The sequence below is a fragment of the Oreochromis niloticus genome, linkage group LG18 (assembly GCF_001858045.2).
Source record: "Oreochromis niloticus isolate F11D_XX linkage group LG18, O_niloticus_UMD_NMBU, whole genome shotgun sequence".
NCBI classification, from domain to species: domain Eukaryota; kingdom Metazoa; phylum Chordata; class Actinopteri; order Cichliformes; family Cichlidae; genus Oreochromis; species Oreochromis niloticus.
Window position 1 is genome coordinate 188,033 of NC_031982.2, and position 23,011 is coordinate 211,043.

Here is a 23,011-nt window from a genome sequence, read left to right on the forward strand (position 1 = left end):
TGTAAGGCCCAGGTGGACGATAGATGGTAACAAGTAAGACTGGTTTCTGAGTTTTACAGCTGGGGTGGACAAGGCTCAGCATCAGGCTTTCAAATGAATTAAAAGTCTGTCTTGGTCTTTGGTTGATTAATAGGCTGGTGTGAAAAATTGCTGCCACACCGCCCCCTCGGCCTGTGCTTCGGGATTTCTGGTAGTTAGAATGACTCGGGGGTGTTGATTCATTTAAACTAACATACTCATCCTGCTGCAACCAGGTTTCTGTAAGGCAGAGTAAATCGATTTGTTGATCAATTATTAAGTCATGTACTAACAGAGACTTGGAGGAGAGAGACCTAATATTAAATAATCCACATTTCACTGTTTTACTCTTTGGTTCAGATGTGGATACTGTATTGTTCTTTCTTTGGGATTTTTTATGTTTAAGTTGTTTATTGCTGGTTTTTAGTTTGTTTTTTGTCTGTTTGGGAGCTGACACAGTCTCAATGGAGATGGGTTTTTGGGGGGTAGCAGGAGGAGAGAAGCTGCAGAGAGGCGTGTAAGACTGCAACTCTGCTTCCTGGTCCCAACTCTGGATAGTCATATTTTGGGGGGGTTTAATAAATTTGACCAGATTTCTAGAAATGAGAGTTGCTCCATCCAAAGTGGGATGAATGCCGTCTCTCCTAACAAGACCAGGTTCCCTCCAGAAGGTTTCCCAGTTATCTATGAAGTCCACATTGTTTCTGGGACACCACTCAGACAGCCAGCAATTTAAGGAGAACATGCGGCTAAACATGTCACTCCTGGGCCCGTATCCCTAAAGAATCTTTGTGCAAAAAGTGGCTCCTAGCGGCCAAATTCTAAGAAAATTCTCAGAGTCATGACGTTTTCTTAGAATTTCCCCAAAAAGTGACACGACAATCCCAGTTAATATAAAAGCTATTCCTCAAGAGTCCTAGCGCTTAAAAGGGCTCCTAAGGCGAGATCTGCTAAGAGCAGGGAAGAGGACTTTTAGTGGCTTAGGAGTTCCTCTAAGCAGCTGCACAAAATGGCCAACAGAAGAGGCAGGAGAGATGTCCTGCAAACACTGAATGACAGGGAATTATTGAGACGCTACAGATTGGATCGTGCAGGAATCATGTTTGTGGTGGATCTCCTTAGAGATGCAATTACTTCACCAACTCGACGCCACAACGCTATTACACCGGAGACGAAAGTAATCACAACCCTGAGGTATTTGGCAACCGGGAAAATGCAACAATGCAGCAGTGATGACTTGGGTCTGTCCCAATCCTCCGTCAGCAGAGTCATCACCCAAACACTGACAGCTTTGTCACAACCTAATATTGTGACACAATTTGTTTCATTCCCGCTGGATGCCCGCACTTTACACACACATAAAAGGGCATTTATGGATATTGCAGGATTCCATGGCGTTGTGGGTGTAATTGATGGAACACATGTGAGAATAATTGCGCCATCAGAGGACGAGGCTGTCTTTGTTAACAGGAGGAATTTCCACAGCATCAATGTGCAAATAGTGTTCAATGCGGCCTGTAAGATTTTGGACATTGTGGCGAAATGGCCAGGCTCCACACATGATGCGAGAATGCTCTCCGAGAGTGGCATCAGACAGCTTTTTGAGAGACGCTATGTGCCAGCTAATTGCCACTTGTTAGGGGACAGTGGCTACCCATGCAAACCATGGCTCCTTACACCTTACCTCCAGCCACGCCAAGGGCCCCAACTAAACTATAACAGGTAAGCCAAACAATACAAAAATCATGGAAATGAAATGCAAGCAATATGTTAGAGCATCCAAGTAGTGCAATATTTCCATCAAATAATTAAAGGTCTCTGTATTCTATTGTAGGGCCCACAAGACAACAAGAGCGGTGGTGGAGCGTGGCATAGGCCAGCTTAAGAGGCGCTTTCATGTTCTCCACGGAGAGGTGCGGCTGAGGCCTGAAAAAGTCAGCAAAGTCATCATAGCCAGTGCAATATTACACAATATTTGCAAGGTTAGACAGATTGCAGAACCTCTGGAGGATGGCGATGAGGATGAGGATGAAGACAACGATGAGGATGGTGGTGAAGAAGATATTTACATTCCCCAGGGGAACCTAGCCCAGAGTGGACTGCCTTACAGGGCAAACTTCACAAATTTACATTTCAGGCAAGCTGTAGCCCCATGTCTTTTGAGAACTTGTGATGGTATTAAGAACTACCACAGTTTTACTGCACATCACCTGCAATTGTTAAATGCAAGACACAGAACACAATCTGTAAATGGTTTATTTTTTAGGTGTTCAATTTTAAGGCGGTAGTACTCCTCCTGAAGGGAAAGGACTTTTTTGTTGTTCAAACACATCAATTGTGAGTTGCAATCTGCTCTCCTGCAGGGATGCTGACGGAGCAGGTGCTGCGGATGGGAATGGTGTTTGATCCGCCGTGCTATCCTGAGTAGCAGCTGCAGATGGTTCAGGCGGCAATCTCATCGGCAAACTTGATGGGCCCGGTTCTTGTGATGGCTCCATGCTACAGAAATACATAGGCCTAGTTTAATTATTGTTTTGATTAAATTAATTTGATACAATGAGCATGGATAACACATGAAATGGCTTCTGCAATGAATAAACACTGTAGATATGAATAACCCTGTGTCCTACCTTTGCTACACTTCGAGGGCCTGCATCATTGATGTGTCAATGCCTGTTGGCAGCCCGGTGACACTGACCTCAGAGTGTCCCAGGACTTGAAAGACAGTGTCGGCCACCTGGGACAGCTGCTTTGCGGGTGGTCCACCCCCTAGAAAGAAACAGTCAATGAACACAGTACTTAGGCATGTAAATTAACTTTGCCAGCAGGAGCAAGTTGCCAGATTATGTGGTAGGCTATAATATTTTGCTCACCTGTGAGTGAGGATTCCCACTTGTGTGCTGCAATCTCATCTTTTGCCTTGGACTGCAGCACATACCACCTTTTCTCACAATCGTCGCCTGTCCGCACCACCAGTGGAAAAGAGGCAATGATTGTTTGGGATATTGTGTCCCAGGCGCGCCTCTTGCCTTGGCTAGTGACAGTTGGGCCAAATTTTCCTCGTAACATACCTTTATGTTCGTTCACCAACTGGGCCAGCAACAAACCTTGCTCCTCAGTCCAGTTCGGCTTGCGAGTCCTTTTTTTCTCCATTTTCTGTGTTTGTAGGATATTTGTTAACAAGCCTTTATAAATAGACCAGCCAGCAATCACAGACATTGATAAAAGCTGAGCCGTGTTACCCTCGTTAAGACCACACTGGACTTGTAACGTTGTGATTTCTACTTCATTAGGGACAGCCCCTTGAGATAGGCCATCTTGTTTTCAATGGGGTCCATATGGGAGTGAAAGTACAAAATATGCCAGCTAGGATATTAATATGAGCAACTAAGACACGAATCATTATTTGAACAGGGTGTAATGAGTTTAAGTTTTCACATATTTTAGATTCTAATGTTAGGCTATAACCCCTACAGCTTACTATTCATTTTCCAGATATTTTCTTGAATGTGAAATATTATTTACAATTACAGTCAGCATAAGATTAGAGTGTATAATTATGTTTATTGATTTGAGGGTACATCCTTTGCTCATTCTCACCAAAAGCTCATTTCCATCAAACTTGTAGGATCAACCAATCACGGCTTTTGAAATGATGACTCATACCTAGCAACGGGGTCAACCACACCTCCTCACTAAGATAGGATTTTCCATCCATTCCTTGCTCAGAGTTCACTGAAAATGTTCTGGAATCACTTCTAAGCTAAAACTCCTGGCAAGGAATTTTTAGGTTAAGTTAGGAGCTCTCTGAGAGGATTCTCAGAATCTTTTGGGATACGGGCCCTGGTCTGATTGGAGAGGGGACCAGAGAAAACTACAGAGTCCCACATTGTTTTGGCAAAGTTACACACCGATTCAATATTGATTTTAGTGACCTCCGATTGGCAGAACCAGGTGTCATTACTGCCGACGTGAATTATAATTTTAATGTATTTACGTTTACCCTTAGCCAGCAGTTTTAAATTTCCTTCAATGTCGCCTGCTCTGGCCCCTGGAAGACAATTGACTATGGTTGCCTCTAGCTTCACATGTCTCAAAACAGAATCGCCAATTACCAGAGTTTGACCCCCAGCAGGTGTGTCATCGAGTGGGGAAAATCGGTTAGACACATCAACACGTTAGGGGTGTACCTGTGGCTTCTGTCTAAGACTATGCTTCCTCCTCACCGTCACCCAGCCGCCCTCTTTTCCCAGCTGCTTGGGGTCTGCCAGGGAACAGCTAGCGGGGCCTACACTATTTTCGGCTCCACCAGCTACAGGGGCCTGGCTAGCTATGGGTGTATCAAGCCGAGTCTCCAATTCAGTGATCCTGGCCTCCAGAGCTGCAAATATGCTACATTTGTTACAAGTATCATTACTGCTAAAGGAGGCCGAGGAGTAACTAAACATCTGACACAATGAGCAGGAAAGTACAGGAGGGACAGGTGAAGAGGCCATGCTGCTAGCGAGTCAGCTACGAGCTACGCTAAGCTAGCGAACCAGTACAGACACAGTGAGTAAATACTTTGGCTATAAATTAGGGAGTGAGTACACAGAGAGTGTGCTTCATATGAAGCACGTGAAGATTATACTATGAAAACAGAAGTTATCGAAAAGTTGGTAATTAAATTGCTATGCAAATAAGCTACTCAAAAACACCACTGTGTGTTGGAACAGGAAGTGATACTCTACCGCAGAGAGAGCGAACACCAACAGCAACACCAACACCAAGTGACAGCGCCACCCGAAGGAGGCCTTTTATTGAAGGGAATATCTCCAAAGTGAATCTGAGGTGAAAAAAATTAGGAAGGAGATCAGATCCAAAATAAAAAGGCCAAAATAAAATGCAAGCATAAGGTAGAAGTTGAGATGGGTAGCAATAACTTAAGGGTTGCCTGGGCAGGCATGAAACACATGACTGGTCACTGTCATGTAATAAGATAAGCCTCCCTGGTTTTAGCTCAGACTATCAGTTGCCTAATGAGCTGAAGAGATTTTACTTGAGAATTAATGATAATCATAATTTTAGTAACACACTGGTTTTGCTAAAAGAGAGTATGGTAATTTGTCTTTGACCAATACGACCAGACTTTGTAACCTGGTTAAAGTGGTTGGTCAGATTTCAGGGAGGTCTCAGGTTCAGCTTGTGGACTTTTACAACAGGCAGGTGCTGAGGAACGCAACCTCTTTCATGTTATGTTCAGACAATCCTCTCTTTAATAATTTTCAGCTGCTTCCCTCAGGTCGCTGGTATAAAGTGCTTGCAGTGAAGACCAAGAGACACAGAATGTCTTTTATACCTGCTGCTATTATCATGCTTAATAACACTAAACCATAGGCGTTGTTGCCATCACTACTGCATGTTGCACTTTATTGATGCTACTAATAAAACTTGGGCTATTCTACATTTTTTGTTGCTTTTTTGTATATGTGTTGTTTGGTGTGTGTCTGCAAATCAATTTCCCATTGGGGAAAATAAAGTTACCATTGACCATTACCAGTCAGTCTACATTCCTATATTACTTACATACCCTATAGTCATGAGCTCTGGGTAGTTACATAAAAGAATGAGGATTCCTTGTATCCTTCAAAGGAGATTAGCTTTCTTTGAAGTTTTGCTCATCTAGATTCGATCAGATACATTGAGAGAGGAGGTTGCAACAGAGTCACCAACCTGTCTCTGAATGTGGACAAAACAAAAGAGATGATTTTTGACTTCAGGAGAGCACAGAGAAATCATTGTCCACTTAACATCAATGGATCTTCTGTGGAAGTTGTCAAGAGCACCAGATTCCTTGGTGTCCACCTGGTGGAGAACCTCTCCTGGTCCCTCAACACCAGCTCCATAACTAAGAAGTTCCAGCAGCGTCTCTACTTCCTGCGAAAGCTGAGAAAAGCCCATCTCCCTCCATCCATTCTTGAGAGCGTCCTGAGCAGCTGAATCACTGTCTGGTATGGTAACTGCACCGTATCGGATCGCAATACCCTACAACGGATAGTGAGAGCAGTTGAGAAGATCATTGGAGTCTCTCTTCCCTCCATCACGGACACTTATAGCACCCGCTCCATCTGCAAAGCCATCAGCATTGTGGAGGACTCCACACACCCCTCACACACACTCTTCACCCTGCTACCTTCTGGAAAGAGGTACCAGAGCATCCGGGCCCTCACTGCCAGACTTCAGAACAGTTTCTTTCCCCAAGCTGTCAGAGTCCTGAACACTCAGTGACTGGGATGACACACACACGCACGCACGCCTTCAGACACCAAGGTCCTTTTTGCACAGTATTTTGCACATTTCCATTGCACTGTCTTGTATCTGTACCGTCCTGTTCTGTCTATTGCTGCCCTGTCTTGTCTTGTTTTTTTTTGCAATGTTGGAACATTGTACTTAACTTAGTCCCGTGTTTGTCTGTTATATGTCATATGTAGCACCAGGGTCTCGGAGGAACACTGTCTCGTTTCACTCTGTACTGTACCACTGTACATGGTTGAAATAACAATAAAAGCTACTTGACTTGACTTGAGATACCCCCAATACAGGAAAGTTTGGAATAGGCTCTCGGTTTAAAAAGTCCAAGTTTATCCTGTCTTATCACCCACAAGGCTATGCAGAGCTTAGATGCAGCCAGAGAGGAGACTCGCTCAGTGTCAACTGCTTTTTTAAAGTTCTCCAAATGTCCATCCTGCTCCCTCTAAAGGCATTTGTAACGTTTGACCCGTTATGCTGGACACAAGTGTGATGACAGCAGAACTTTTATTTACAACTGTGGTTTTTGTTTTGCACTGGGACACAGACACTCCCACTCTCTGCTGCCACGTCCGCTCTCCTCCCTCTCCGACTGTCACTGTCAACATATAAAGAGTCACAATCACCTTCAGATCCCAGCACACCTGTTCACCCCGCCCCTGCGCCGCCCCGGGAGCTCACTGCGTCACCCCTCCTCTGCAGCTGGCCAGAGACCACACCCACGCCACAGCATTGTTGCCTGGCTGTCCTTGCAGCCACAGAAAAAATTTAATGGCCTGGAAAATAGTCCCCAAGGATCTGTTCATTTTCAAGGCTAGAGTAACCTGTAAGAACCCCTGGAGTTATATTATAACAATAGTATTGTTTCACAAAGCATGAAAACAGAATGTCTACAATTTAGACTTTTTGAATGCAGGGTATTTTAGCAGGAGCAAAGCAAAATCTAAATCAAATAATAATAATCACATAATAATCACTGCAATCATTCTTATCCAATTAATCTACTTGTAGCTAATGCTGATTTCTAATACTGATCTTGAGAGGACTGAGAGTGAGGAAAGCAGGTACATACTGGCCACCGATGCACTTATCTCTGTTCTGTGTCGATATAATCCAGCAGGAAACCAGCCAAATCCTTGTAAGTTATAATCCAACACGGCAGAAACGTACATTGTGCTGTAGTGGTGTATAAACACATGGGGAGTGAGAAATGGGGAGTGCATTACATGAGCACTTCTGTCCCCGTGCATGTCCTGCACCATCCTCGTATATTTCACTGCCACCCATGACTTCCTCATGCAGTACCAGTTCCTGTCTTGGTACCCTATCATCTAGATCCACAGCATCACAGTGAGGCTCCTTCTTACCTTCTCTATACTTCTCCATCAACACTCTCAAAGCAAACATCATATCTGTAGAGTTCTTTCTCAGCATGAAGCAGCATGAAGCCATACACTGCTCACTAATCTTTAGCTGTCCGTTAAACCTAATTTATTTATTTATTTATTTGTCCAGCACTGTAGCAATCATAATTATTCTCTGATGGCCAAGAATGTTACTGAGCACCATGCAGTACTAATAATACATGATATGTTTTAAGGCCTTAGCCAATCAAGATCGTGTGTGTTTGAGTACTTGTTTTATTCACCTGTGTGAACACTTGTGCATACACCTGTTCATGTGATGCACTTGTATTCATAAAGTTTCTCCATGTAAGTGTCTAGGCCACAGCCCTGCCCCCCAGGACATGAAGCAGGCATGGAGGAGATCCAGGCCCCAGACACCCAGAGGCCCCCCAGAGCATGAGAGCCCAAGGAGGAACACCGGAGGGGCAGTTGCACCACCCACTTACAAAAGAGCTGATTGTCTTATCTCGCCTATAATGTGTGTTTGTCGTGTTTGTCTGGTCTTTCTGTGCTCTCCTTTTTCTCTTTTTTTCCCTTCACCTCCCAATCACTTGTGGCAGATCCCATTATCTCCTGGTTCTGCCAGAAGTTTCTTTTTCTTAAATTTTTTCCACATATCATTATGGGGTATTTTATGTAGAATTGTGACATGAAAAATAGATTGAAGTCATTTTGGAATCAGGCTGTAACATAAAAAAAATGTGGAAAAACTGAAACACCATGAATATTTGCTGGATGTCTGTATTTTTTGTTTTCTTCTTAAAGAATAAAATTGTCTTATTTTTTTAGGCCACATTATGCAAATCAACCACTCCAGAAATACTTTAGATTAGAGCAGATTTGTTGTGTTTTCAAAACAAATTTTGATTAATTGAGTTTATTATTAAACAGCCATTTTGGTCCAGAAAGCCAATGAGTGATCACTTTTATCGATTCAAGTTTTGCCATTAAATATTAAGAAACATACTTTTTAAGGGTATGTTGGCATTAAAGAGCTCATATATAACATGGTTAATAGTAACACTTTCATACTTTATAAATGTTGGATTAACTATTTCTAAATTATTATGTCAAGTAGAAAACCAGTTATTTCGGAGCAAGTAACGGTTAACAGTATGATTTAAAAAGTCTAAGTAAATAATTACCAAAGTATTAAGAATCACATTCATATGCCTATTGATTAAGATAAGTACTAATTAACTGTGTGCGTTAATAGACACTTTAGAACTTCAGTATTTTTTGTGACCTAATCTAAAGGGAAGACTATTTTTGTGTTCTTTTTTTTCATCTTTCAAATATTTATTGCAAGATCTTAGGTCTCTTACTTTCAGTCTGCTAATCCATAGTGTCATGATGTCTTGGTTTTCTGTCCACATGCGGCATGTGTATAATCTTGTTTAGGGTTGGCTGGGTGGGTGAGGCTCCATTTTTATCTTGTAACTCCAGGTTCTAGGTACAGAATGAGCAACATTTCTCACAACGTAGTTATCAGACTCAAACCCTAAAATCCCTCAAACTCATTCACTAGATATTTATATACCACTTAGGGGTCAGGGCGGCTTCACTAAGCTTAACAATTTAATTATGCTAACAGGTCACGCACTGATTGTTTAATAACTTCTGAAGCCATGCCTTATATACTGGAGTACTACCATTTTTTGGTTAAATTCCCACAAAGGACAAAGTCCAGTAAAAACAGGGTCCAGATCAAGCACATAGAAGTCCAACCAAAAAACAAACAAACAAAAAACAAAATGACACATACAAAAAAACTGATATGAGTCATAAATTAAACTGCAAAGAACATAGCATAATAGAGAGTACAGACAAACATTCAGACTATCTAAAACCATAGACTTATTAGAAAAGTGGATTCAGGAGGGACAGGAGGGTAACAAGACAGGAACAAGCAGTCACAGACACAGGTGAAGACAATCATGACAGTTAAGACAGAGAAAGCAAAACTGAAATAGCACACAAAAGAAGAACAGCCTTTAAAGTAAAACAGGAAATAAATGACTAATTCTCAGAGGCTCACATTAACATGACAATGAAAATTAAGTAAACACAGGATGAATAATAAACATAAAACAAAGTCCAAGAACTCACAACTATTAATAGAATATATAATCATAAACAGGCACTTACAACTCTTTGAAAACTAAAACAGTATTTCAAAACTCGACCTACCAAATAAAAATCAAAGCTTCAGACTCTTGTGCTTCTATTCAGGTTTTCCTAAGTCAGATATGTTCACAAAGGATTTAAAACCCCAAAACTAAAGAAATTTTTAAAAAAGCACCATATCTATATCACAAGAATTGCATGAATGATGATGATGATGATAATCTTTTATTTGAATCACAAAAAACAAACAAAGCAATTTACTGTATATAAAAGAAAATCCATCAACACTCAACCTTTCACGAACCAAGAGGAGCGTCAGTTTTCATCAGCATTTGTCCAGGAGGGAGACAAGTCGAGGACGAGCCCCTCAACCCCGGACCTGGGCCTGCTAAACATTGCCAGGGATTTGGCATTTGCAAGTGGACTTGGATCAGAGGCTAATTTTTCCCACAGAGATCGAAACAACTACTCTGCGACCAGACCTCATCCTTTGGTCTAACTCCCAAAAACTTGCGTACGTCATTGAGCTGACGGTACCATGGGAGGAAGCAAGTGAGGAAGCGTTTGAGCGTAAGAAGCTGCGCTATGCCAACTTGGCAGCTGAGGCAGAGGACAGAGGAAGATCAAGGTGTGCCCAGTGGAAGTGGGGTGCAGGGGCTTTGTTGCCAGTACAACAGCACAGCTGCTTAGAGAGATTGGGATCAGAGGACAGGCACAACGGCAGGCTATGAGAGAACTAGCTAACACTGCTGAGAGGACCAGTCACTGGCTATGGCTAAAAAGGGCTGACATCACTTGGGCAGCTAAGGCAGTCAGCTAACCACGAGAGAAAAGAAAATATTCCGCTCTTCTTCCCTTTTCTGGGAAGCAGTGGGGAGGTAGAGCTCACAGCCCGATCTGGCAGGGAGGTGTGGGAAGCCAGATCGGGCGCCCCCCTTCAGGCTCTCCTCTCTCCTCTCTCCTATCTTGTCCCTTTTGTCTTACTTCTCTCTATCACCTTTTCTATCCCTTTGAAGAAGTTAGGCTCTATAAAAGCGAAAGAGGTAAGTATTATTTCTCAGTTGCAGTGAATAGATAGAAGAAAATAAACTGTAGAAAACTAACCAGAAGAAAGAAGAAGAGAAACAACAATTTAACATAAACCAGTGACACACTCCGGGGCCTGATCAACCCTGGCAGGGCCTCCTTGGATGAGGGCGTCTAGTGATAATGGCCAAAACACCCGATGAATCCAAGGTCCACTGCTGACAGTGCGTCCCAAATTTTAATATGATAATCTAGATCAGATCTCTAATCCCAAAAAATGGCAGATTAGCCTGGTAAAAGACCGAAAGTTGAGGCACACAACGATGTGTGCTGCTGGCACAAAAAGAGATCAAAGTTCCAAACATGAACTCAGTAATGAGTAGCTCCACTGTTATTGTTGATCACTTGCAAGCGTTTCCATGAGGTGAGTGGGAACATTTCTCCAAGTGGTGAAGATGGCTGCACGAAGGGCATCTACTGTTGAAAAACCCAGTCGTTACCACACAGTCGAGGGCCGTCAGTCATGAGGGATGCTCTCTGCAACATCTAGACATAGCCAGCGGCCGTTTGACGCCCCTGCACCTCCACTGTTCCACTGAAGGAAAAAGCACCCCAGACCATTATACCTCCACTGTGAGGCATAAAAAAGATCTCAGGTACAGTACTTACTGATGGTCCCAACCCCAATTACAAGGCAAGAAATTCCACAAATGAATCCTGACAAGGCAGACCTGTGGTCACCTGAATGTAGGTGGCCTGTGAAGAAATTTCTTTTGTTTTTCTCTTTGCTATATATTTCCATATATCTTGCTTCATATATTTGTTGTCTTCAGTATGTTTCTACAATGTAGAAAGCAATAAAAATAAAGAAAAAACATTAAATGAGAAGGTGTGTCCAAACCTTTCACTTGTAGTGTACATCTATTTCCTGATCTGTGAAGTATGACTTGAGGTTAATGTTTTGTCGTTACAGCTCTAGATTCTACTGATCAACAATCCTCTGTGGTAGCAGTGCACGATTCCCAATTTTTAAATTTAAGGAAGGTGAAATGAGGTCCTTGGTTAGAGACGATGTCAGATAGGATGCCTTAGCTGGAAGACATGCTGCGTAAGTAATTCTGCAGTTTCAATGCTTTACTTTAGGCAGGGCTACAAAGTGAACAGCTTTGAAAAAACAGTTAGTGATTGTAAGGATGACGGTGTTATTGATGATAGTGGTAATCCAGTATGCGTCCAGTGCAGTGTGTGACCCTTGGCCACTGATCACCAGGTGTCTCTTCACCTGAGTTTCCAGAACATATGGTTGCAGATCTGGTAATATGATCATGAAATTAATCATCCACCTGCTGTCTAGAGGGTCCTAGTGCCACGTGCACTCTTGGACACCCATTGTCATACTTGGTGTTTGTTATGGACAAACTTTCATTTGGTGCATAAGCACAGGCAACAGTCAGGGCCCCTTCCTTGACCCAAAGGCACAGAGAACAAACCCTCTTGTACACCAGGAAAAACCTTACATACAGGCAGAAAGCTGAGGGGATACCAGATATCCACCCCAGCCGCAACCTCTCACCAAGGGTAATTTCAGACTGGGACAGTCTGACTGGTTCCAGAGCCCAAACCTTGCATAAAGGTATATCCATATCTAGCTGGTACCTGTCAACCCCATGCACTAGCTCAGTCTCCTTCCCCACCAGAGAGGTGACATTCGATGTCTCCATCACCAGCCTTGGTAGCCGGGGATCAGTCTGCCTGGGTCTCTACCCTTGGCTGTCACTTGACACACAATGCACCCAACTCTTACAGCACCTTCTGCAGGTGCTGGACACACAGGACGGTTTCCTTTCTTCATGCTGTGCCTGACCTCCAAACTGTGAAAAGTCAGTTGATTCATCCAAGCAGGATTCCTCTCTGAGTGCAAAGAGCTACCCACGAAACTGAAACTGTAGCAGTGTGTGCAAAGCAGACATTGTCTCATGGGTGATGGCTTGTTTGCACTTGTGGCTGCTGAGTTCTGTCTGCTCCAGTTATTGAATTTAATTCAAACCCGTGAAATGAAATGCTTTGCTCAGATTATGTTTTTTCTCACAAATGACTTATGTATAAAAATAATGGTGATTATTTTACATTTCTTCCATTTCTGAATAATCACTATAACCATTGTTCTTGTAGCCCATTCCAGCCTTGTACTGATCTACAGTCTTGTCCCTGACAGCTTTTGACAGCTTTCTGGCCTTGCCCACTGTGGTGAAAAGGTTAGAATGGAAGAAATTGGTTCTCTGTCTGTGCTTTAAACAAGTTGAGATCAGGAATATCTGTAAATGACTGATTATAAACTGTGTTTCAAATCATATCATAACAAAACTCTGTTCCACCCAAGGCAACAGCTGAAGTTCAGTGTGAAGTTCTCCATGAAACTGGATAAAGACTAAACATTCATATTCACAATATCAGCAGACTTCAATCATGTTTCCCTCTTCTCCCACCTCATTTCTTATTTCTGCAGAAATGTTACAAATCCTGTCTGCAGAGACATTCCGACACTAAAGTTACAGTCAGGAACACCTGATGCTACTGAAGCTCTACGGACCTGATCTGAATGCACAGACTGGAATGTGCTGCTGGAAACAGGGGAGAACAGTATAGAAACTGACAGACAGGCTGACTTGTCAGATTGTTTTACTGAGTACATGAACTTCTGTAGAGACGCAGTCATACCTACAAAGATGGGTGCTGTTTGCACAACCAGAAATTGTGACCCTACACACAACTGAGACCACACAGTGTTCTTGTTATGGGTTTCTTTTTCTTTTATTGTGCTTGCACAATGTTTTCAGTTTGGCACCAATGTTCCTTTGGACTGTTCAGTTTTCCACCTGACTCCACTCTGGTGTCACCAGCTCCTGGCATCACTGAAAAGGGAGAGACCTGATTACCACAAATAAGCTGCAGCTGCCCCATCAGCCTCCCTGGTCTTGCCCCTCGACCCTGCTGCACCACGCCTCTCCCTGCAGTGGGCCATTTGCTGTCAACAAAATACAAATGTAATGGCTTTTACAAACAAGCCGTTAATACTACACTTACTGGCCGCTTCATTTGGACCCCCTTTTTCCTTCAAGTGCCTTAATTCTTTGTAGTATAGTTTTACAGAGGGCGATCGTGGCTCAAGAGTTGGGAGTTCGCCTTGTAATCGGAAGGTTGCCGGTTCGAGCCCTGGCTTGGACAGTCTTGGTCGTTGTGTCCTTGGGCAAGACACTTCACCCGTTGCCTACTGGTGGTGGTCAGAGGGCCCGGTGGCGCCAGTGTCTGGCAGCCTTGCCTCTGTCAGTGCGCCCCAGGGCGGCTGTGGCTACAGTGTAGCTTGCCATCACCAGTGGGTAAATGGGTGGATGACTGAATGTGTAAAGCGCTTTGGGGTCCTTAGGGACTAGTAAAGCGCTATATAAATACAGGCCATTTACCATTTAACAAGGAGAATTTCACCATATTGACATAATAGTATAACACAGTTGCTGCAGACTTGTCGTCTTCACATCCATGATTCAAATATCTAATTCCACCACATTCAAAGGGTGCTCTATTGGATCAAGCCTTGGATGCCATTTGAATACAATGAACTTATTTTCATGTTTTAAGAACCAGTTTGAGATTATTTAAGATTCTAGATTTGGCCATGCCTTTCCTGCTAGAAACATCCACACTAACAAGGTATTTTCACACAGAGAACTGCTGCTCACTGGATAGCTTCTCTTTTTTGGACCATTCTCAGTAACCCTAAAGGAGACTGTGGTAAAAATCCAAGTATATCAGCACAACCATGCCCTGATCAGAGTCATTTAAATGTCCTTTCTTACAAGGGATACACATGCAAGTGATATGAAACTGCAATAATTTCAGAAGCTGTATTCCAAAATTAATGTAAAAACTAGACTTAAATCTAACACTGTAAGTCTTTTATGGGTTTGTTTCCTTAATGCCATAGCTTTAATGATCTATGGTAACTGTGTCCCCATTAAAAATGAAAAAGTGTAGACATGTCATTTGCGCATAATATTTTAAAAGACAGTAAGATAGAACCGTGACTTCATAAATACAGTTTTTTTTAAATGAATCGACAGTGTGATTGTTTCATTGTTTCCTGCAAAAACCTGACTCGCTGACTGCAAAATGTGCGTAAGAACTTGTGCCTTATTTGCAGGTCATGTTATAAAGTGTTACTGGAATCTGTACTAATGCAAGCTGTATCCTCCTCCCCGCAGCTCTTCAGCTTTTTGTAAAAACAGTCTTTAAGTGCATTTGTAGTTCCATTTGCTATTATGAAAGACATTGATATCAGGTGTGAGGAGGCAAGTTAGGCTGATCCATAATCTGCTTCTCTGCTGGGTGTTCTAAGATGAGAGTTTTATCAACATACTACTCTAGGCAGATTTATAAAGTGAGAACAGTGGCACCCTGCAAGAAATTCTTATGAACTCAGGCACATTTGATTTTTTGTGTTTATATCTACACAGCCAGTAATCCTGCTCCGTATTCAAATAATAAATAATATTACTAAATAATATTATTCTTGTGCTGGTCATTTGTGTTTCTTGGGATAACGCTGAAGAAAAGCAAAGAGGTTATGATGTGTTGTATATATATAAAAGATGGTCATTGTGTTTGCAGTTTTCTGACGTGACGTACATTCTGTTTGAAATGTTACATTAAACCTCCAATGATCCATGCATCACTTATAGGAATCTATTTTGAAAGTGAAGATCTGTATAATTAGATATCATAGATATTTAGTATTAAACAAATCTTTTCTGCCCTATTCCATGTGCTTGGGGTCTTGACTTATGCACCTTATCAAGGTCAAATTGACAGTACAAGCTTTTTCCTTCTCCTTGTGTTTGAAGTACCAATATTGACACTGATAATACAGCAAAAGGAACCTCACAAGATAGCTTGATTGTTCTGTAAATGTCTGGTGAGATCAGATATGGACCATTCCTTTTCAGACTTTATCTTCTGTGGACAGCATTAGAGGATATTTTCTGGGGCAGTGGTAATCCTGTGTTAAGGACAAAGGAGGGTTAAAATCTAAAATTACATAATGCAACACATATAGGATCCTTAACATGGCAGAAGAGTGTTTAAATAGATTTACTGTCATGTCAATATTTCTTTATCATTTCTTTATCGTTTTACAGGGTAGAATATCACTTTGGTGGCTCTTTTTTGACTCTGTGCAACCCACATCCCAGTATCATACTTTGGGCTTTTGCCACCAAGTTAGTGTATGATGAAATGGCTTATATGAGCACAGGTTAGTTTTCTGATACTTCAGTGCAAAAAAAGTATCCAGATGTAATTGTAGCAAATGTTTAATAGAAGACTGAAATCTATATATCTGCCAGAACAGCCTCATTAGATCCATCATTTGCCTGAAGTTTGGCTCCATCTAGTGTTTAGATGTCAGTCCGACAAGACATCTTAGTGTTACAGACCTCTTGCAAACTCCAAATCAGCACACAGTAGACACATGTGTCTAATCAGGAGCTACTTAAGATCAGGTGTTGATCGCCACTTTTATTTCATTTGTGTTTGCTCTGTCAGTTAACCATTCAGGTCCTTGACAAGGTAAATTTATATATATATATATTGTTTTTTTTTTTAATGTATCAAAGCAGGATTTTTGAATTGTGCTAGTATGACAATGACTGATGAACTTTTTCCATCTGCTAGTTTCAAGGTTCAGTCCTATTGGTTTTCTGTTTCTGACTCATTCATTCTCTTAATTAGGCTTAGATAGAAAATGCTGTTTATCTTTGCAAATGTATTCCATTTTCTTTGATCGTCCCATTGTGGGTCCTAAATCTTACACCATGGCCCACTTTTTCTTTTCAAGAAATCAGCTGATGTATGAACACTACTGTCAAGCCAACTTAATGTATTTCTTGAACTGTTAACCTTCTGAACATTTAAACCTGATGCTGCTCCTCGCAGAAATGTTAAATTGCCAATGGTGTAAAGGTTTTTTGAGTTACAAACACACAGCTTCAAACTAAATGAAAATTTGGTGCCATAGTAAGGATTTGGGCCATATCAAATCTGCCATAGATCCCACTGGGTTGAGAGATGATGGCTAAAGACCATAGCACAGGTTTCTCTCTTTCCAAACCAGGCCATTTACTCTCTCCTTGTATGTGGTCATGTTTCTGTATGGCATATGCTAAATGAAGAATAATGACCTTCATTCCCAGTGTGTAATGTCTCTAAGATTTGTCCTACAGGTAGAAATGTCGTCTTTTTTTCTTTTCTTTTAACTGTTCCTATTAATACAATATAGATTCAATAGATTCGTAACTAACACCCCTTCCATGTAGGCTGACTGAACATGGCAGCGGCGGTTAACAGGCCTCCTCTGGCTCCTGAAGGGCCAAGTGGAGCAAACCCACACGTTCGAGTTAACGCTGACGTGGCAAACTCTACACAGCAGGATCCAGGACTACACAGCACCAGCCAAGATCCTGGACCTTCATCTCATCCTCAACACCCTGTCTTTGCCAGACCTCTGTTTTATGTTCATGCTCCACCTCTACCCCCGTTCCTCCAATACCAGTGGCCCTTGCCTTATAATCCCTTTCCAGGCTTCCTAGGCATGGGTAAGTTAAGAATTTTCATTAGTTTATAAATTAAATTGGTGCTGTGCCTATGGGCTCAAATTGTGGTCATAAATAATTTGTACTTGTAAATCAAATGCGTATTTGTGAACTGGGTTTTGTAACCTTGTAAACCAAAATATCTGAACATTTTCTGTTTGTGTATCTGTAGATGAGAATTTGTCTGGGGGGGGAAAAAAGTTTTTTTTTACAGAAGTTACAATTTTTTTTTATTTTTATTTTTTTTTTAAATTAGGTTCTGGTTGCACACGCAAAGCAAAAAACAAATCAAATCAAATCAAATCAAATCACCTTTATTGTCACATCACATGTGCAGGTACACTGGTACAGTACATGCGAGTGAAATTCTTGTGTGCAAGCTTCACAAGCAACAGAGTTGTGCAAAATACAATAACGTGCAACAAGCAAAATATAAAAATGGTTAATCTAAAAAGTAATAAATATATGTACCATATATAAAGGTATATACATTACTGAATGTGTGTACTAAATATGTTTTTCTACGTGTGTGTGTGTGTGTGTGTGTGTGAGTGTGTATATACATGTTTTACAAATGAAATAGAGTAAACAATAAAATAAGATATATAAAATATAAAATATACAGAGGTAGGTATGTGCAAAACAGTGGCATTAATGTACAGTATGGAGTGCATAATGTTGAAGTTTCACTACGTGAAAAACTCTGCGCTCAAGTCCCTTAGCTTGCGTGCAAGCTTAAAGTTACAAGTACAAATCTTGACCCGATTTTTCTTCCTTTCAGCTAATTTTCAATGTCATGTCAATCACAAATTTAACAATCCAATCAGAGAACAGATGGGTTTGGCTATTGGAGAGGCGCTTTACTGAGCTTCAGGTCCTGGAAGGGTAATACAGTTTGAACCTGGAGGATCTCTACATAAATATCCCATAGGGGTCATACAAGCGTTTCGGTAGCTGTTGAAAGGATAAAGTTGTGGTATGTCAGTGGTTAGAAATACCATTATTACTTTAGGATTAGTTTAACACAAAGTCAGGGCTGACCCGGGACCATTGCTGTGAGTCACAGTGCGCAGCATAAAGGTCCTTTCACAGCGGATCCAGCATGTGCTGCTAATGCTAACTAAGCCCCAAGTATCCAGAATTTGTTTCGCTGGCTGCTGAGCTCTGTGGGTTTTTCTCTACCTGTACTAGATGCACCTGCTCCTTGTCGTTTCTATCTCTGACTTTGTCCTCTACAAGAGTTTGATTTATCTTCAAATGTTCAATAAAAACATGTATCGCCAATTAATAACGAAGAAAGCTTTGTAACTATCCCCACTAGTGAAGACTAATTTCCACAACACTGCCTTCCCCTCGAGGTCTGCAGCGCTGTTGAAAAGGCTCTGGACGTCTCTGTACAAACACGTAAGCCTGTGACACAAATCACCGAACTTGGACACGCACAGGCTGGTTTCCTTCATGGTGATGAACGGAAACGCTGGGCTGGCATGTAAAATGACATTTATTCTTCCAGGACCTGAAGCTCAGTAAAGCGCCTCTTCAACAGCCAAACCCATCTGTTCTCTGATTGGATTGTTAAATTTGTGATTGACATGACATTGACCAATCAGCTGAAAGGAACAAAAATCGGGTCAAAATTTGTATGTGTAAGTTGAGTCACACACAGCCAAGGAATCTGAGCGCAGAGTTTTACACGTATGTTTTTTTGCTTTGCGTGTGTGTGCAACCAAACCTTAACGAAAAAATGTGTAATTTATGTAAATATTTTTTTTTTACACACAAATATTCTCATCTACAGATGCACAAACATAAAATTTTCAGATATTTTGGTTTACAAGGTTACGAAACTCGGTTGACAAATACGCATTTGATTTACAAGTACAAATTATGACCACAATTTGAGCCCATACTGTAGCCCTTGCTCTCTCTACATGTATGCATGCAAGATTCAGTCTTTCTAAAATGTATAAGATGTGTAAAATGGCTCTGCAACTCTTATCATCCCATACAGAGCAGTGACATGTTTGTCTTGTAAAGTAATTGAACTGTAAGGTGGCACTGTCTGTATATTATTCCAAAGTGATCACCTTCACACGTACGTGTGTGTGTGTATATATATTTTTTTTTTTTTTTTTTTCTTCTCTTTAAGGATATGGTATGGTCATGCCCCCACTTCCCCCTCCCCCTTACCTGGAGTCTCCAGCTTACATTGTACCACACCCTCAGGTACAACCAGTCGACTATAGACGCCTGCTTCATCCCCAAGCCCACAGTCATGCTCCTGGTGGATCGTTTCAAAATTTAAACCAGACTCGCAGAATTCGCCTGCCTCATACTACCCCTGTTAGAGAAACGGTGAATTCTGAGGTCCAAACAGAACCCATACACAGAGGTGGCTATGATGAGGGATGCCCAATTCTCAGCTCAGACTCTGGACGTGCAACTGCCTCCAATTCTCCTTCATCCTTAAGCTCTAGTTCCCAAAAACAAGGCTCAGCTGAGGTTGAGACCTATATGTTGGCCAGTACTGAGGCAAAAGAACAGGTCAAAGGGGCTAGCACAAACAGAGTCAAACATGGCTGTCACATGGTGCATCCTACAGGGATTACTGTCCAGTCATCTAGAAGGGAAACTCAAGAAATACAGGGATGTAAGGATGGTGCTATTCAGGAGCCCTCTCTTATCCCTCCTTGCGGAAATGCACATTGCAACATGTGGTCAGTGAGTTCTCAGGATAGCATGGGGCCAGTATGTAGCTCTTCTCAAACAGAGGATGAAGTCAAAGAGAGGCGCATCTCTGTTCCTGACATTCTAAGCTGGGGAGGTGGTACATCACAGAAAGCGATGACAACAGCAGCTGAGGCACTCCTCCAAAATAATCATGAGATTCAATGTTATGAAAATGAAGTGGAGAGAAAGTCTGTTTATCAGAGTCCAAGTAAGCCAAAGAATTATCCAGTGGTGGTTAGCAGTGCTGATGATGTAGATTTTGAAGTTCTTTCAAGTTCTAAGGACAGTGAAATGGTCTTTAAGATCCTCAGACTTCCGTCTCTTTTAGAACCCTTTTCACTGTCAACAAGAGATGCAGATTCTGTGGAAATGCTTGTTAAACCTTGTCTATCTAACGGAGATGAAATTCTGCAGGCACTAAATGCACTCCGCAATGGGACAGAAAATGGCAGTGAGACGCATGAAGAGCCTACAGAGATCACTCCAAAGCACACATCTTTAAGTAGATGTCAGATGAATAAAAATATTAATGAGTCAGTCTGGTCTGTGGAGTCTCTAGCTCCTTTCATTCCTACTAAGGAGTGGCTACAGCAGAATAGCGTATTTGAACCTGAAGTCATTGTAGAGATGGAGAGGGCTGAAAATAGTAAATGGTCAACCAAAAAAGATGACTCAATTGGTAAATTTTCTAAAGAAAGAAGGCAATCTTCAAGATTTTCTTCTCCTGACTCTGTTCTGGTGTCAGAAAGTGTTCTTACTTTTAGTACCCCAGCTAAGAAGCAAAGTCCTCCAAAGAACCCAGACATGGTGTGTGAAACTGAAGTCTCTGAAACAAAAGGAACTGAAGAAAGCCAAAGCACAGTTCCTTCAGAAAAGTATCCTTTACTTTCACTTACTACCCTGCAGGGTATAATTTTAACTGCCTCCACTGATGAAGATATGAATGACCATGGGTCTTCAGAGCCTGAGGCTAACCAAAGCCCAAACCAGGGAACTCTTATATATGAGCAAGAGGAGAAAAGCTCAGTTGAGAGAAAGGAAACCTGCCTCATTAACTCTGCAGCAGAGGACAAAGTCTCATCCACTTCCCAAATGACTCTCCAAAATGACACACAAATGGAGGTGGCGACTGCAGCACAAAAAGTAGATGGTCAAATGAGAAATGTGGAACTGGGTGTGCCAACAACTGACCAGAAGATGGCTCAAGTGACACCATCAAAGGGGAATTTAGTAGACTGTGCAATCCAGTGTACTGAACTACAGGGTCTAAAGTGTTTATGTAAGGAGTTGAAGGGAGGCGTGGGATCAAACAGAAAGCCTCAAAAATATCCAGGTGGTCTGATTTATTTAGTTTTAAATTGTTTTTTCCTCTCATGGGGGTATAGTGCTCTAACTGCAATTTATCTCCATAGACTTGAAAAAGGCAAATGATGGAAAAGCTGAAGCATTCTGCATGCAGAAAAATTCAAAGAGGAATGGTCAGTGGCGAAACAGAGGTCCAGGTAATGAGATACAAGCGTTACATTAAAATGAGTCATCTGAAGGCCTGCCCAAAAAAAGACTCGAGGTATCTTTGCTGTCACATTTTTCTAGTGCAAACTTGTTCAGTCCCACAGTGTGACTGAAGTAGCTTCATGCCCATGGTAAGCAAGTTTGCTATTACAAAGACACGTGCAAGGCAAAGGGGGGGGGAGCGGTCTCCACAAAAACTTTATTCTCAGATGGCCTTAGTTTCAAGTCTTTGATTTATATATTTGACAGTCTGACCAAAGGAATCTTGGAGTGCTAGATGACATACTCAATTTGGGAATGCACTGTTGTATACTATACATAGAACTAACGTACTGTACTTTAAAAACCTGATGAAAAATTGCAGCGGAATGCATCTAGGCCATCTAATGAAAGAGTGGCGATGTAGGACCAGTCATTCGTATTAAGTTAATTGAGGTAACACTACTTCTTTGTCGACAGAAAAGCATAATGGCCAGCAGGAAGACTGCAATGGATCCGGAAGCAGACCTGGGAAGTTGAAAGGTGAGTCACTAAATGATCCTGGCTTGTCTTTGGATGAAAAATTCTGCTCACATGGGGCAGATCTGATTTTAAAATTGAGTACCAATTGGTCAATTTGGTTTATGTGTAGCTGATCATGCTAACATTATCAACAATTATGCAGTAACTTCACAACTCAAACTGAGGTAAATATTGTGTATAAAACAACGTTTCACTACAGTTCTGTAGCACAACATCATTAACTTGATATCCTTAATGGTAGGCTGATGGCATCTGATCTTGGAAGCTAACAAAGGTTGGACCTGGTTAGTAGACCAGGTCAGGAAGTCGATGGTTTGATCCTCTGGTCTGCATGTCCAAGCATCCTTGGACAAGATACTGAACCCCGAGTTTGCCGTGTCACATCCGTTGAAGTGTTTGTAAAATTTGGAAAGCATTTAGGCATAGATAACAGTACTGTATGAAATTGTGAAGGTTAAGTGTTTAGAAAAAAGCGGTGCTTGAATGAAAACAAAGCATCTTTGCATAAGAAACTGCCCTGAGTGCAAAGTAGAGAAGTGTGTTGTGTCAGTTCACCACAATTTCTCACATCTTACTGAAGTTTGCATTGGTTATTCCTCCTTCAGGTGGGAGTGGAAGGAACCCAAGGTACTGACAGTGACCACACTTCAACACAAGTCAACACTTGGTTTTTTTTAATTTAAATTGAGTTATTAAAAAGTTTCTTACTTTTCAATAAAAGCATTGTATTAAACATAA

General features: G+C 41.6%; 2 protein-coding genes across 7 annotated transcripts; both read left to right on the forward strand.

Moving 5' to 3' along the window:
• The first annotated feature begins 1,060 nt into the window (after nt 1–1,060).
• Nucleotides 1,061–2,514, forward strand: LOC109194186 (putative nuclease HARBI1). Of its 3 annotated transcripts, none has more exons than XM_005465255.4 (3): nt 1,061–1,740; nt 1,853–2,155; nt 2,382–2,514. In XM_005465255.4, exons 1-3 carry the CDS (start codon nt 1,118–1,120, stop codon nt 2,422–2,424), a joined length of 969 nt encoding a protein of 322 aa, XP_005465312.2. In that variant the 5' UTR covers nt 1,061–1,117; the 3' UTR covers nt 2,425–2,514. The 3 variants fall into 3 exon arrangements, with proteins under 3 accessions (XP_005465312.2, XP_005465311.2, XP_025756172.1); XM_005465254.4 differs by having other exon boundaries at nt 1,853–2,193; nt 2,382–2,488; XM_025900387.1 differs by having other exon boundaries at nt 1,853–2,426.
• Nucleotides 2,515–16,349: 13,835 nt separating this feature from the next.
• Nucleotides 16,350–23,011, forward strand: LOC100712319 (uncharacterized). 4 transcript variants are annotated; one of them, XR_003215032.1, is made up of 7 exons: nt 16,350–16,487; nt 17,234–17,512; nt 19,659–21,572; nt 21,652–21,741; nt 21,833–21,882; nt 22,211–22,273; nt 22,879–23,011. XR_003215032.1 is itself a non-coding variant. In XM_005461537.4 (6 exons), the coding sequence occupies exons 2-6, from the start codon at nt 17,245–17,247 to the stop codon at nt 22,905–22,907; spliced, it is 2,364 nt and encodes a 787-aa protein (XP_005461594.1). In that variant the 5' UTR covers nt 16,350–16,487; nt 17,234–17,244; the 3' UTR covers nt 22,908–23,011. The 4 variants fall into 4 exon arrangements, 3 of the variants coding, with proteins under 3 accessions (XP_005461594.1, XP_013120505.1, XP_019203992.1); XM_005461537.4 differs by lacking the exon at nt 21,833–21,882; XM_013265051.3 differs by lacking the exons at nt 19,659–21,572; nt 21,833–21,882.